This window comes from Anopheles arabiensis, chromosome 3, assembly GCF_016920715.1.
Source record: "Anopheles arabiensis isolate DONGOLA chromosome 3, AaraD3, whole genome shotgun sequence".
NCBI lineage: Eukaryota > Metazoa > Arthropoda > Insecta > Diptera > Culicidae > Anopheles > Anopheles arabiensis.
Window position 1 is genome coordinate 10,873,806 of NC_053518.1, and position 15,891 is coordinate 10,889,696.

Sequence of the window (15,891 nt, forward strand, 5' to 3'; positions counted from 1 at the left end):
TAGAAGCGAAAAATAATACTAATTGCAGCGATTGGCAGACACTAAACTCCTTCAGTGGGGCACATTATGCAAAACACAATTGAAATGCTTTGTGCAAACCATATAAAATCAATTCACTGAACCCGTCCAGCTCACCAGTGTACGTTTGCCTTTCACCATGAAGACTGTTACGAACTGTTCGGAGCCAATCGATTCGGAGAACTCGATCGTCATTTCGGGTATATCGGGAAAATATCCACGGTCGGACAATGTCCAGGAGTTTGCCAACAACCTTTACAGCAAGGTTTCGTCGTATCTGTTACCTGTGCTCATGGTAGTCGTATCAATCTCATCTTGATTGCGCCATTCTCCCGCTCTGTTACAGGTTGATCTTGTCGATGACAAGGAAGAACGCTGGCGCCATACCCATCCCGACATACCGAAGCGGCTCGGCAAGCTGAACCATCTTGAGAAGTTCGATGCAGATTTTTTTGGCTATAGTCCCAAGGAGGCGCACACGATGGATCCCCAGCATCGGTTACTGCTGGAGCACTGCTATGAGGCTGTGATGGATGCGGGGCTTCATCTCGATGATTTGCGGGGATCGAAAACGGGTGTGTTCATTGGGATTTCCATGTCGGAAACGGAAACCTACTGGACGTACAAGAAAACTCAGATGCCTTACCGGAGAGTAATGCTGGGGTTAGTATCTCCAGGTCGATCAATGTGCTCTTCGTATCTTTAACACTATTAAACACATTATACAGCTTTACAAGGAGTATGACTGCACTGAAGATTGCATACGCCTTGGATCTGAAGGGACCCGCTATGACGGTGGATACAGCGTGCAGCAGCTCCATGTACGCTCTCGATTGGGCCTGCAAAGCCATCCGTCAAGGGCAGTGTGATGCCGCCATTGTAGCCGGAACCAATCTGACACTGCATCCGTACATTACGCTTCAGTTCGCACTGCTTGGTGTGCTGGCAGCCGATGGGTACTGTCGACCGTTCGATAAGAATGCGTCCGGATATTCCCGTTCGGAGGCCAACGCAGTGATCTTACTCCAGAAGGCCAAGGATGCAAAGCGTATCTACGCTCACGTGGTCAATACGAAAACCAACTGCGATGGGTACAAGCTCGAGGGCATCACTTTCCCTTCGAACAAGATCCAGAAGCAGCTGCTCGATGAGCTCTACTCCGAGGTGCCCTATGATCCGAAAGACATCAGCTACGTGGAAGCGCACAGCACCGGCACCGTAGTCGGTGATCCGGAGGAGTGTGACGCGATCGATAAAGTGTTCTGTCCAAACAGAACTAGCCCACTGCTGGTCGGTTCGGTCAAGTCTAATATTGGCCATTCGGAACCGGCTGCTGGACTTTGCTCCCTTACCAAATGCATCATTGCGATGCAAACGGGCCTCATCCCGCCTAACATTCACTACACCGAACCGCGCAAAGACGTACCGTCGCTGCTGAACGGCCACCTCAAGGTAGTTGATGAAGCAACGCCACTCGGTGGTCCGCTAGTGGCGGTCAATTCGTTCGGCTTCGGAGGTGCCAATGCACACGCACTGCTGCACGCTCACACCAGAAAGAAGGATCACAATATTCGCCCACATGGTGATCTTCCTCGGCTGGTCGTTTGGAGTGGACGTACGATCGAGGCGGTAGATCAGTTTCTCGAAGGTATCGCCAAACATAGCTTCGACCCAGAGCTGTACGCCTTAACGCATAACATCCAGCGGAAGGAGCTTGCCAAAATGACCAGCCGTGGGTATGCTGTGCTCGCACGTGGCGGCGATGGTTCTACTACGATTCTTCAAAAGAACATCTCCAAAGCGAACAAAACGCTACCCCCGTTTGCGATCGTTTTCGGACAGATGGATTATGAATGGCAAGCGACGCTGCAGGCGTTTAAGAAGTTTCCACTGTTCAAGGCGTCGGTCGAACAATGTCTTGCTCTACTGAAGGAGCCCGAGTACGATTGCATCTTTAGCAAGGATAATTACGCTACAATACTGCAGCGTGCCGTCTGGACGCTGATCATACAGATCGGTGTGTACCAGATGCTGAAGTCGATCGGCGTTAAGGTGGACCAGTACGGTGGGTACTCGATCGGGCAGATCACTTGTGCGTACATCGACGGTGTGCTGTCGCTTGCCGATGCCATCCGTGTAGCATTTACGCATGGTGTGTTGCTCAGTTCGTATCAAAACCCGGAGACGGTTAACTATCGCGACATTATTACAAACAAGGAGCTTAACAGCAAGCTCACCTCCATACTGGAATCGTTTCTCTTTGCCAAAGCGACGGATAGGTGGAAGACAGCCACATCGGTACTGTCGTTCCGCATCTACGATCCTAAAAGTGCCACACAGATGTTCAACAGGATCGACAGTAATGCGATTGTGTTGCAGCCACTTCCTTCTATTCAATCTACCGATAGTCTTGTGAACAGCTTCCTAGCTTCCATTGGACGGTAAGCATTGGTTTTGGTGGTTTCGTCTTTGCCATCTACTCTTCTCTTCTTTCATTTCAGTGCCTTCATCCATGGGCAACACTGTCAGCTGTTGGATCTATACCCGAAGGTAACGTTCCCGGTGTCACTGGAAACTCCAATGATCGGTCCGCTTATTCGCTGGAATCACTCCGTCGACTGGCATGTGGCGAATTTTCAAACGAAAAAGATGGTTGATCAAGGCTCCAATAAGCACAGTGTGACGCTCGCCGAGCAGGAGTACATTGCCGGGCATTGTATCGATGGGAGGGTGCTGATCCCTGCCACTGAGTATCTGTACCTGGTGTGGGATTCCTTCACGAGCAAAACCGGAACCATCCCGAATGAAGTGGCCGTACAGTTTACGGAGGTTGAATTTCTACGCGCGACTACCATTGCCCCTGGACAGGTGATTACACTGTTCGTTGAGATTAATGACATCAGTGGACACTTTGAAGTGTCCGAAGGCTCAACGCTGGTCGTTAAGGGTTGCATTCAACGGCTGGACCACTTCCAGCGGCAACCGATTGAGCAACGCAACCAACCAGCCATTACACTGCCGACTCAAGACTTTTACAAGGAGCTACGACTAAGGGGGTACCACTATGGAGGATTCTTTAAGTCCGTCATGGAGTCGGCTGCCGATGGATCGCACGCTAAAATTGAATGGAAAGGAAACTGGACGGCTTTGTTGGACTGTATGCTTCAAGTGGCGATCATTGCAGTAGATACTCGTTCACTCATGATTCCTACCCGTATTGAGTCGATCAAAATTGATCCTGTACGGCAAAAAATGTCGCAGCAAGTAAACGAACAGGGTGTCCCGCACTATGGTGTGTGCTTTGATCCGGATCTGAATCTGTTGCAAAGCAGCGGCATTGAGATTCGTGGCCTTAATGCAAGTACCATCGCTAGACGCCTGCCACCCGGTGTGCCTGTGCTTGAGAGCTACAAGTTCCATCCCTACTTTTCACAACAACTTTTACAACCTGCTCAAGCAGCTTCTATCGTTTTGCAAACGATCCTCGATAATCAGACGACTTTGGTATGTAGTGTTACGGAGATTCACTCCAAAACTAGGGATCCGATCATTTCCCTCTTCGGAGATGCTATTGGTGACCTGCCGTTGGTGAAGGCACACCTTACACTGCTCTCCACTGCAAAGCCTGAGCCCATTCCTAATGTCACGATCTCCGAGGATAAGCTCATGAAGCAAAGAAATGTGCTCCTGCTCATCTGTGAGAACCTCTTCGCTGATGATGAGTTCATTTCTGACGCTATCAACTGCCTTTCCGATCAAGGCTTCATACTGCTGCGCGAGTCTCCAGAATACCGTCTTCAAGACGGCCATCGACGACTTCAACTTGTGAGTACAATGTCGATCGAAGGTGAGACTTTCCTGCTGCTGCAGCAAAAGAAGTCCGCCATGAACACTTCAGTCGATGCTCACGTCATCAAGGTATGCTCCAATGATACCACACACAATTGGCTGCTGGAGTTGAAGCAGGAAGTCAAGACCAAGCCAATTATTCTCTACGCTCAGAATGATCCTTCGTCGGGCATCATTGGACTGGTGAACTGCATTCGAAAAGAGCCCAACATTCAAACCGTTTCCTGTTTCTTCATTGATGATCCCAGCGCTCCTGCGTTCGATGCATCCAACCCGTTCTACAAAGAACAGATTGAGCTTGGACTTGCAATCAACGTTTATCGCAAAGGCCAATGGGGATCTTATCGCCATTTCAAGCTGCAGGAAGAGCCGCGTTACGAGCCCTCTACCAAACATTGCTTTGCCAATTGTGTCAAGCCTGGTGATCTTTCTTCATTTACATGGATGGTTGGTCCACTGAACGAGCAGTCGCCCTCTAGTCCGCTGGCCAGAGTTGTGTACAGTTCTTTGAACTTCAAAGACGTTATGCTTGCTACCGGCAGGCTTACAGTGGAGACTTCTTTCACTAACAGATTGCAACAAGAGTGCGTGCTCGGTTTTGAATATTCTGGAGTCACCACCACCGGTAAGCGGGTCATGGGCATGATACCTGCTGGATCGATGGCCACGATGATTGAAACTGATCGACATTTCACACTGGACGTTCCCGATCACATTTCTTTGGAACAAGCGGCCACTATTCCCACAGTCTATGCTACGGTGTACGCCTCATTCTTCATTTGCTCTCACATCCGTAAGGGAAACTCTATTCTCATACACGCTGGTACGGGAGGTGTTGGTTTGGCCGCCATTCGTGTTTGTCTAGCTTACGGACTGGAGGTCTTCACTACCGTCAGTACCAAGGAGAAGCGTGACTTCCTGCTGAGCTACTTCCCCGACCTTAACCCCAACAATATCGGAAACTCCAGAGACATCTCCTTTGAAACGCTCATCAAAGAGCGTACCAATGGACGCGGTGTCGACTTTGTCCTCAACTCTTTGTCCGAGGAAAAGCTGCAAGCTTCTATCCGTTGTCTGGCCAGAGGAGGACACTTCCTCGAGATTGGAAAGTATGACATGATGAAGGACTCCAAGCTAGCAATGACGTTCTTCCAGAGAGGAATCACTTTCTCTGCTGTGCTGGTTGATCTACTGTTCCAAGAAAAACGCGATCTCTTGTTGGAATTACACAAGCTCATCATGAAGGATCTGGCGAAGGGTATCATACTACCGCTACCTACTACCGTCTTCCAGGCTCATGAGATCGAGCAAGCATTCCGTTATCTTGCGACGGCCAAGCATATTGGAAAGGTTGTCCTGAAGATTCGGGATAACGAAGATGATCTTGCATCTGTTCCGATATCTTACCTCCCGCGAGTCTATTGTAATCCCGAGCAAACCTTCGTCATTGCTGGTGGTCTTGGTGGGTTCGGACTCGAGCTATCCGATTGGCTTATCATTCGAGGCTGTCGTAAGCTACTTCTAAGCTCCAGCAGAGGAATTACCAAACCCTACCAGCAGTACCGTATCAAGTAAGTACTTTGGCTCGTTATATTCCACATCACACTTCATCACCTTATCTTCCCATAGCACATGGCGTACGTATGGAGTTCAAGTGACCATCTCCACTGAGGACATTTCTACCTACGACGGCTGTCGTCGTCTTCTTCAACAAGCTATCCAAATGGGACCCATCGCTGGTATCTTCAATCTGGCCGTACAACTACGGGATGCCATCATCGAAAACCAGTCCGTGGATAAGTTTGCCGAGTGTTTGGCCCCCAAAGCCACCGCTACACATCATCTCGACGCTCTCAGCCGTGAGCTCTGTCCCATGCTGAAGCATTTCGTCGTCTTCTCCAGCGTCTCATGTGGACGTGGAAATGCTGGCCAATCCAACTACGGCATGGCCAACTCCATCATGGAGCGAATCATTGAGCATCGTGTCGTTCATGGGCTGCCCGGAAAGGCCATCCAGTGGGGAGCCATCGGTGAGGTCGGTATCGTGGCTGACATGCAGGAAGACAAGATCGACATGGAGATCGGTGGAACGCTGCAGCAGCGCCTATCCTCTTGCATTCAGGTGCTGGATCAGCTGCTGACTACCTCCGAGCCCATTGTGGCCAGCATGGTCGTGGCCGAGAAGCGTAGCTCTAGCGGTGGTGCTAAAAACATCGTCGAGGCCGTCATGAACATCATGAACATTCGCGACATGAAGTCGGTCTCGGTTGAAAGCACGCTTGCTGACATCGGTATGGACTCGCTGATGGCCGTCGAAATCAGACAAGTTCTTGAGCGTGATTTTGACATCATCTTGACGCCTCAGGATCTCCGCACACTCACCTTCTCCAAGCTGCAGAAGCTGGCCGATGCAAAGACCGAGAGCGAGACTGCTGAGGCCACTACTCAACAGCTGCAGCTTCAAGACCTGCTAGCCAGCTTCGGTGATGAGACCGCCAGTCATCACACTGTCTTGCGATTGCCCTCCAAGTGTAACGATCTCGAGTACGATCGTCCAGTGCTGATCATACCGGGTATTGAAAGCGTTTCCAGTCCAGCCTGGACGAAGATCGCCTCCGAGATCAATGCTCCCACCTTCGTGCTGCAGACCTTTGCCAAGGGATCCGACGAACAGACTATTCCCGGTATTGTCGACAGCGTATTCGACGAGATGTTTGAGACGGTATTTGCCAAGGCGGAACAGTTCTTGGTCATTGGATATTCATTCGGCTCACTGTTGGCGCTCGAGGTCGTGAAGCGTCTGGAGGCACGATCACTTCGCGGAAAGCTGATGCTCATCGATGGCTCGCCGCTTTACCTTCAACGCTTCGCTAGCCATCATTTATCGGGCTTTGACGACGAGCATCTACAGATGCTTATCCTCACACTTGTGATCTCCTTCATTTTTCCCACTGCTACGCAGGACGTCATTAAACCGGTAATGGATCAGCCGACATACTCGGATAGAGTTGAGAAGCTGATGGCAGTAGCTCACGACTCAAATCCATTTTCCGACCAGTACGCACGCAAAATGATGCGCGTGCTGTTCTACCGGCTAAAAGTAGCCATGAACATGAGCACAGAAGTGAAGGAAAAAATCGAATCACCGCTCGTGCTGGTACGATCAGCAACGATCGTTGATGTTGAGGAAGATTATGGACTGAATGAGTTTACCGTTGCGTCGCTGATTGTGAAAATAATCGACGGCACGCATCAAACCATGCTCGCCAATCCGGAGCTGATCGAGATAATCAACAAGGACACCCTTTAACGGGTACCAGCTTCCGGTTATCCCCATGATTTCCCCCTGATTTACTTTACGTTGTTTTCTGCGCACATTTGTAGTCAAATTTTATAGGCAATCTTAGTCGGCATAAAACGGATGTGGAAAAGTAATTCTAATAAATGTTTTTTTTTTATAAATCGAACAATCATCAGTTTATCCTCGAATTGTGATACTAAGGAAACGAAATATGGATTAACTGCCAACATTTTGAAAATCTTACTATGTTTTATAAATCTTACTCGTTACATTGCTTACCGTATGCTACAATCTTCCTTGCCCCCGGTCAGGTACAGAGGGGCGCGTCTCCTATTTCTTAGTTTTGTTCATTAAACTATAGATCGCTTGCTGAATCTTTTCGTTTTCTTTCAGCTCTGCCTCAACCTGCGCGATGCGTGCCTCTCGTTCCTTGAGCTTTTCCCGCAAATCAGCCCCCTCCGTCTCGAGCGTTTCGATCGTACTGTCCCGCTGTACGAGCGTCTGCTCTAGCTGCTGGATCAGATCGGTGCGCTTGGAAATGTCACGTTCGCGCTCGCGTATCTTACACTCGTACTGCTTGCGCTCTGCCTCACGCTGTTCCGTCAGCCGTTGTCGGTCATCCTCGCCGAGCTTCAGCAGCTTACGGGCGTCATCCCGGTTTTTAGTCTAAAAAAACCCATTCAAGCGTATTAATATCACAGTACGCAGGGAGAAAGCACAGGCGCTTTTGGAAACTTACCATTGCGACCAGCTCTTGCTGCAGCCGCTTGTTTTCCTTCTCGTAGTTATCGTCGCGCGCACGCAAATGTTCGATCTCCTTTACCAGTGCGGCACACTTTTGACTCTTTTCGCCGTACTTTTTAATATACTCGGCCAGCTCTTGCTTCATCTGGCTCGTTTTCTTGTCGTACGTTGCGGCGGCCGACTTCATCTGCAATAGCTCACGCTCGAGGAGCCGATTTTCGTTTTCCAAGCTAGAAGAAAAGACAACCAAAAACATAAATACAATCAACACTTTTCCAGACATCCGATTAAGCACATCAAACTTACGCCGACTCCTTCAGCAAGAGCGGAAGACTTCGCTTTTGATTTTTGTCTATCTCCGCCATCAGCAGCTGATTCTGATGCATCAGCGTAGTGATCTGTGCCGTCGTCCCATCCAAACTACCTCTCAGATCGTTCATCAAGCTGGTCTGCATGTTGATCTTGTACGTGTAAAACTCCACCAGTTCCGACTTTTCCACATCGTTTATCAATCCCGCAGCCTTGGCGTCCTGCATCTGCACCACGGCCTGATCGATGCGTTCCTGCAAATCTCTGCTGAGCGCTCGTATGTAGCTGTACCCCGTCGGTGGTTGTATGTTGTGTACATTCCCAGGCACCGGTGCAAGCGGTACCCGACCCTGACCGGTCGCTGGCAAATTGCTTTTCAGCAAATCTATCATCTGTGCGACGTCTTGTTTAGGAAACTCGGACGATGCGGCCACTTGTAGCAAAGCTTCCAGCAGCTCCACATCACTGCCGCCAATTAACCCCTTCGCGATGAGAAACTGGATCGGCTTCTGTTTCAGCAAGTTGGTCAGTTTAGCGTACCAGTACGTTGGGCAGAGGTTTGCCAGCTCGTTAAACGTGTGCAGCGCCCACAGATACACCCGAACCGGCCCGTCGGCCAGTGAATAGTCGAAGGTGGCACGTTCCCACGTATGAGCCAGCACCGCACCGAACAGATGCTGATAGAACTGCTCCGCCACCTCGTTCATGGGATCGTCCACCGCATTTAACGTCTTTCCGATTGTAGTGAGCAGTTTCGCGAACGCAATTGCAAGCCGCTCATCGTCACAGTTGGTGATCATAGTCATCAGTGAAGCGAGCACGGTTTTACACTCTTCCGCGAACGCTGCATCCGTTGGGTTTTTCTCCAGTATCGTGCGCAGCAGATCGATCGCTTTCGCACAATCATCGCGCGCGTGATTGATCAGCTTGGCCGGACCAAACTCACAGATCTTTCTGTGCAGCTCCTTGTCGTCCGGTTTGAGCAGGACGATACATTCGAGTATTTCAAACAGCCCCTCGCTGGTCCGGTCCCTGCGCGGTTCCACCTTTTGCTTTGTCTTTTTCTTCCGCCCCTCTGCCTCACCGGCGGGAGAATCAGTTCGCGTTTGCCAATACTTTTCCATCTCTTGCAGAAACTCCTTCAGATCGCGCTGAAAGTACTCGTCCGTTACCGCTGCCTTGGCCGGTTCGGCTTCGCGCGTCCCACTGAGCGTGCGAACGGAGCGCAAAAAGTCGACCACGTGCCGCAAGCTGAAGCTATTCTTCGTGGCCAGCATTAGCCGTACCTCCTCGAAGCTCATCCGCAGCAGATAGTGCAAATCGATCTCCTTGATGTAGTCGTTCTGCTCGAGTATGATGTACATTTTCCATGCGAGCAGGTCAAACTTTTTAATCTGCTTGCAGAAGGCGGAAACGTTCGTGTTTCTCGTCAGCACAAACGTGGTCGAGAGGTCCCGGTGGCAAAGGTTCACCAGGATGGAGAGGGCCAGCTGGGCCACCTCACAGCGTCCCTTCTTTTCGTGGTTTTGTTCGATCAAGGTGAGCAGCTTCTGGATTAAGCGTTCGATAAACATTTCCTGCCCATCGATGGACGCTCCGTAGGACAGATGGTGCAGCAGGGAAAGCACACGCTTCTGCTGGTCCGACGAGTGCACTTCCAGCAGCAGCATTGAAACGACCGGCAGGAACCGGAACTTGTCCACCAGAGCGATGCGAGTTTCGTCATCGCTCACGGCTACCTCCAGCACCGCCACTACCGACCAGAGTAGGTTCGTCTTCTTCATACTGTAGCTGAGGAGTTTGTGCAGATTGACGAAAAAAATGTTGCACTCGTACACGGACACATCGAAGGTTTTGCTTTCGGCACTCGAGGCAGCCAGTTGCTGGGAAGAAAGTGGAAGATGTTAAAGCACCGTTTGCATTCCACTTAGCAAGCACGCGAATCTTACCTCCAAGCACCGATTAACGAGCGTTTCGTTGCCATACGTACTGCTGATGAAGTACGATTGTATGTGGCTGTTGAATTCCACAATGTACGACATTTCGGACGAGCGTCCCGGACTCATCGTGAAATGTAAATGCTAGAAGAAACGAGCCTACCGCGGTCAAATCCTTGCACTATCGTTCCGATATGTAGATGGGATTGTTGAAACAGATTTTTACACAAATTATTAATCGAAAAAAGTAAAGAAATAAAACTAAAACACGGCACACAAGTGCAAACAACAAACAAAACGTTACGGCGGGTTTGATTTCAACTATGACAACCCGAAGCTGTCAACCCGGACTGTACGAACGCACGGATAATCGAGAAAGCTGCTCAACAAACGGCGCGTGTACACGTCGTGCACTTTTTTGTGATGAAATTCATTGCGGAAATTATATTGTAAGACAATGTTATTTTTATATGTTGAATTTATCTACGAGAATTAGTTGATTGGTTAGTTAGTTTTTGGTTGGTGTTGTGTTTTACATTACAGATCGCAAGAAAAAGTAGAAAAATATGGTTTAATTTAATTTAATGAGTCTCGGATCCCATCCTAACCACCAAAAATCACAGTAAATTGCATGTGGTTTAGTTCAAATAACTCTGCTTATTTTAATTAATCGATGTCTTGAGTGAAATTTTTAATTTAAAATATTTTATTTTTCAACATCTGCATGTACGTTTACTGTAGCAAACTTTCGAAATTCAACGATATCCGAACATAGCACGCGTTTGTTCGGTTTGCGCTCGTACGCCTTCGGGCGTTTGCAAGTAGAGATGGGTGTGCGTTGAGCGAGAATCGCAAACATTTCACTTTGGTTAAGCTTTCACACGACAAAAATGCTACGCTTTCATATCTTATAGTATTGTGAGATAAACAGTACAAAAATTCAATTTAAATACCCCATTTTTTACATTATTTCTCCTTCTGTAGAGTAAAATACTCCACCCAAAACAACACCACTATTCCCCATCGAAACGAGTCACCTACTATCGCTGCCGTGTACCAGCACCTTTAGCCCTAGCCAGTACAGCTGAGCGCACGAACGCGCGGGCCGAAAACGTTCGCTCGCCGCATTTCCATTTCGTCGCTGGAAAACGTTGGATTCAAGCGCGGCGCGTACCTCGCAAGGGCAAGTGCAATCGTTTGAACATTAGCCCTTCTCAACCGTTTTCTGCAAAAAATAGTTTAAGTGCCGTGTTTGTGTTAACTTTCCGTGAAACTTAAGCAGAACCAACGCTACCCAAAAAAGAAGCAAAATATTTAAAATATGAAAAAATGTAAAGAATGTGAACAAGTGTAACATGGAAAATACAAAAAGTGGGTTTAAGCTGAAATTAAAACTAAAAAAATATATTTCGATAATTTTAACGTAATAAAGCACAGAAAAGCAAGTAAAAAGGGGAAGTAAAGAAATAAAAAAAATGAAAGATTCAAAATAAACAACGAAACAGAACAGTTGGAAAACACGTACAAAAAAAGTGAACCATTCAAACATTGTATCGGGTGTCAGTTCGGTTCCGGCTTTTCCCACCCCAGGATCGGCCAGTGTCCACAAACCCCTTTTTCCGTCAGCAGAAAGGGGAGTGCAAAATGCGTTCGTTCGGGTGTTGCACCAACCACCACCACTGCCATCACCATCACCACCCGACGATGCACTCTCGGTGCATCTGAGCGAGATGACACGAATGGCGCCACATCCCGCGAGCGCGTGTGTATATCCAGCGCGCGACCATACCTTTGGCGCGAAAATGTGCACCAGTGCGTGTGTGTGTGTGTGTGAGTGCGTAGGTGTGTAGACGGGCGCCACGAGAAAGAGTGTGTGTGTGATTCGCGCGCAACGTCCAAGTTTTAAGCAACTTTCGGCACCGCCGCTGGAAATCAAACGGAATCGGTTTTTAAACAACTTCAGAAGAGGGCCTGCGATCGCGACCCACTAAGCGGTGCCTCGCGGTTCCTTGCTCCCCGGGTTGTATGTGTGTGCGTTTTTTTGTTGTGTTGTGCTCCTTCTTCTTCGCGTCGACGCATTCGTTCGCGGTGTTTGTGTGCGTGTGTGCGAGAGTGCTCCGAAGTAGGAAAACGGACACGGACCACCGGGCTCGCCGGGTTCAGCGGGTTTCGGTCAGTCTGTCGCGAATTTATCCTCCGCACGGAAGGACGGCGCGCGAACTTGTTCGCGCTCTCGTACGACATCTCGAATTCCGAACGCACGAGAATGCAACAGTCTCACGGGGTTCTTTTGTGTTTTGTTTTCGGGAAAAGGCGTTGAAACTCACCTGTACATAACAGTGAATTTGTTTAGTGGAATTGATGTAAAATAAGGAGGGTTTTAAGTGAAGTGTACAATTGAAGAAGTGAAACAAAGAACAAGAAATTCTTTCAAATGCTATAAATGACCTAGTTGTTTGGAAATTCGGGCCGATTAAAGTATCTCCAAGTGTACAGTGTGTAAATTGAAGCAAGTTGTGCAATCCTAACATCCTTCCTATCAACATCCGGTTTCGCTCGGACCTAACCTAACACAGCCCACAACCATGGCCGTCGCAAGAAGTCGCAAGAAACGGTCCCCCTACTAACGTCCGCCCCATCACATCACCAACCCCGAACTTGCCTTCCTCCCCCCCACACATCACCATGCTGCTGTTCGAGTCGGTCCAGAACGGTGACCTCGACCAGGTCCGCCACCTGTTGGACGGCGGCGCGGACGTTAACGCCCGGGACGACAAGTTCTTCAACACCGCGCTCCATCGGGCGGTCTTTGCACGCCGCAACCGGCTCGAGCTGGTGGCACTGCTGATCGAGCGCGGAGCGGACTGTAACGCACTCAACAAGAAGCGCCTAACGGCGGCCGAGCTCGCCCTCGAGAACCGACTGCCCGAGGTGGCGAAACAGCTCGTCCTGTGCGAGACGGCCCACCTGGACGATCATCTCGCCTACTATCTGCTGATCAGGCGCGGCAACCTGCAGCTGTTCGAGTACCTGATCTCGATCAAGCGGCTGCGGTACGAGGACGAAATCTGCGTCATCGCCCGGGCGTACGGTGAGCTGCGGTTGCGAAACGTGCCGCTGAGCGAACCGATGGAGTCGTACCTGACCGAGATCCTGATCAACCACGACTACTGGCTGCGGAATCGGGTGCGGGGCGGATGGGCCGACGGGCGGCGCGAGACCCTGCGGCGGTTGGGCGCGATCGTGGAGAACGTGCAGGAGCTGACCGGCGGCTACGACAGCCACAATCTGACGGACGTGGACAGCCTGTTTCTGCTGCGGCTGTCCCACATACTGGAGAATCTGTTCTTCGTCCGGAACGCCTACAAGCAGCTGCCGCTGCACCACCTGGAATTCTGTATCGGTGAGTTAGAGCCTAGACTGGCATGTGTCCGTTCTTTTTGTTTCTTTCGTTTGCTGGAGGAGTTTCCTGGAGTTCTCGAACTGGAACACGGTGACGACACACTTAAATAACTATCTCTCTCTCTCTCTTTGTCTCTCTCGGACATATTGTCGTATGAGTTGATGGGTTATTTTGTTCTAACTCACCACTAGCCTCACTCACACACTAACCCAAACGCATTGCCACCATTGCCACCATTGCGAGCCCCGAAACGCACGGCATTAGTTTTATGTTCCCCCGGGCTCGCGCTCGGGCCGCGGTTTGCTCTTATTTAAACAACTTTCGCTGACACTGGCGATGATTTGCTACTACGGTCTTTTAGTACTGTGCGCCGTCATCGCCGGGGAAGCATTCAAGCAGCTTCTCATCAGCATCATCGCCTATTGCTATTGGCGGTGTAACGAGGGGGCCGTCTGTCGCTGTCTGACAAACTCTGGGAGCTTCTTTTTTTGTGAATGTCGTCAGCCTTTCTGGCGGTGTGGTGTGGGCCCGGCGCCAGCGGAAAGTGGGAGATACTTCCGGCTTCGTTCACGCGAAATTGCCGAGTTTGGGGTTGTCGCTCGACTGTCTGCCTGTGAAGTTTAAATGTATTAATTTAAATTGCTTTACGATTGCTTTAGTGATTTAGTACACAATTAAATTTAAAAAAATACACATTGGACTTGCCTGTATCTTGTATTCGATATTTGTCTTAAGTTTTATAGATTTTTTTTTTAAATCATGGAACATTAATTTCTACTGGTACGTTACCATGCAAATAAGCTTTATTGTATTCTGTATTTTAGAGAAATAATTGATACAATAATTCCTTAAATTTTTAACAATAAAATTTTACTTAACATCATTTATTTATTTATTGCTACTTATTCATTACATCAGTTAATGCAATTTGAAAAATATATTTAATCCAAAAACCCCTAAAAATTATATAAAAAATTTGAATAACTTCAAATAATTCAGCTTAATCGTTTCGAACTTAAACTTCCTTCAAAAATCTTCTCCGTTCAAATTTCCCTATCAAATGCTCTCTCCCTCTCTCTCTCTCTCTCTCCTCCCACAACTCATATGATTTATTTCCTTGCATGATAATTCTTTCCGTTTTTTTCATGCCGCACGCGTTAGTTTGCAGACTGGCGGAGCAAAGTACAGCGCTCTGCGAGCGAGCGAGCATCGCATTTTGCCACTCTGCGTTAAACAACCTCCGCGAACGTTTTTAATATCTAAGCAGAAAGAAAGAAGGGAAAGGAAAAAAAACAGGCGTACACACACACACACCCATTCCCTCGGGGGCAACGCGCTACAAAAACGCGCGTACCACATTTAGCGCCGAGTCGTTGTCTAACCCCGGGCCCTCGGGCGGGATGTTTTAGAACAACACGGGCAGCGCCACATAGCACATAGCTGCACTTCTTTCTGTGGCTGTAGAGTGAACCCAAACAGTTGGGTGTTTAGAATTAATTTATGGAAAATGCGTATTGTTAGTTCGACAATGGAAACGCGCGTTCGATTTGAATTACAGCTCCAATGGCTAATGTACAATCGAGGCGAATTATTTAACTATAAACATCAAAAAGGATACACTGAATGTAGCATATATGGAGCAATTGTTGTAAAATCCTGCCATATTTAAATGTAAAAACCTTTGCGTCAATTAGGTGTACGGAAAAAGAAGCTTAAATCCCTCTCGTATGCTGAGATCCCTCTGTCTGTACCTCTTGCCCTGTTTGCGCTAAATTATTCCCCATACGCATACGCAGTCTGCAAGCAAAGCATTAGCAGGAGTATGAGTCACACTTTAAATGGCCCTTTTTCTTACTCCGACTGGTGTTTCTCAAGCCAGTCTCTGTCGCGCTTCCCTTTTTCGGTGTAAACTTTGCTGCCGATGGAACGTGCTGCCCTCACATCCACCCGGCGAGCGGTGAATTATTCTAGCCGCGTGTTTGCAATTAATGATGCAAAATAATGAAGAAAATCACCAACCCGCCCATCCAATGAAGCGTTTGGAAAGGATAAAAGTGTTCAAATAAAATGGCAATAATTAAAAAAAAAGTGGCAACAAAAACTGCCCTGCACTGCACTGTGCCAAAGTGAGCAATAATTTCATCAATTGCCAGTAACTGTGAATTCACACCTAGTCATTATTTATTTCCCTTTCCGTTTTTTTGTTTTGTGCGATTTTATATTGCTTTTACATCGCCATTTGTTATTGATGCCAAAGGTGTCACACATACACAATACACACAAAAAAAGCCAGCCTCATCCATTAATTAATTGCATTCCACCGGGCGGAC

At 48.6% G+C, this 15,891-nt stretch overlaps 3 protein-coding genes across 3 annotated transcripts in view; 2 read left to right on the top strand and 1 right to left on the bottom strand.

The window, feature by feature from the left end:
- The first annotated feature begins 115 nt into the window (after positions 1-115).
- Positions 116-7,334, top strand: LOC120901693 (fatty acid synthase-like). Its single transcript, XM_040309839.1, has 5 exons — positions 116-283; positions 365-681; positions 747-2,459; positions 2,520-5,438; positions 5,497-7,334. The coding sequence occupies exons 1-5, from the start codon at positions 158-160 to the stop codon at positions 7,175-7,177; spliced, it is 6,756 nt and encodes a 2,251-aa protein (XP_040165773.1). The 5' UTR covers positions 116-157; the 3' UTR covers positions 7,178-7,334.
- A 61-nt stretch (positions 7,335-7,395) lies between these two features.
- Positions 7,396-10,539, bottom strand: LOC120901694. The gene is made up of 4 exons (XM_040309840.1): positions 10,171-10,539; positions 8,219-10,104; positions 7,908-8,142; positions 7,396-7,834 (listed from the first exon to the last, which is right to left on the bottom strand). Exons 1-4 carry the CDS (start codon positions 10,285-10,287, stop codon positions 7,499-7,501), a joined length of 2,574 nt encoding a protein of 857 aa, XP_040165774.1. The 5' UTR covers positions 10,288-10,539; the 3' UTR covers positions 7,396-7,498.
- Positions 10,540-11,305: 766 nt separating this feature from the next.
- LOC120902369 overlaps positions 11,306-15,891 on the top strand; it is a 48,547-nt gene continuing 43,961 nt past the window's right edge. The window contains exon 1 of the mRNA XM_040311069.1: positions 11,306-13,561. Within this exon, the coding sequence (XP_040167003.1) occupies positions 12,844-13,561 (718 nt within the window). The 5' untranslated portion in view covers positions 11,306-12,843. The remainder of the gene's footprint in view (positions 13,562-15,891) is intronic.

Bases quoted from the DNA above. Each gene is read 5' to 3' on its own strand.
- LOC120901694 (XM_040309840.1), bottom strand. From the start codon at position 10,287: ATGAGTCCGGGACGCTCGTCCGAAATGTCGTACATTGTGGAATTCAAC. The intron at 10,105-10,170 runs GTAAGATTCGCG...CTTTCTTCCCAG, and splicing joins TCGTTAATCGGTGCTTGGAG to CAACTGGCTGCCTCGAGTGC. The intron at 7,835-7,907 runs GTAAGTTTCCAA...GGGTTTTTTTAG, and splicing joins AGCAAGAGCTGGTCGCAATG to ACTAAAAACCGGGATGACGC.
- LOC120901693 (XM_040309839.1), top strand. From the start codon at position 158: ATGAAGACTGTTACGAACTGTTCGGAGCCAATCGATTCGGAGAACTCG. The intron at 682-746 runs GTTAGTATCTCC...CACATTATACAG, and splicing joins TACCGGAGAGTAATGCTGGG to CTTTACAAGGAGTATGACTG. The intron at 2,460-2,519 runs GTAAGCATTGGT...CTTTCATTTCAG, and splicing joins TTCCTAGCTTCCATTGGACG to TGCCTTCATCCATGGGCAAC.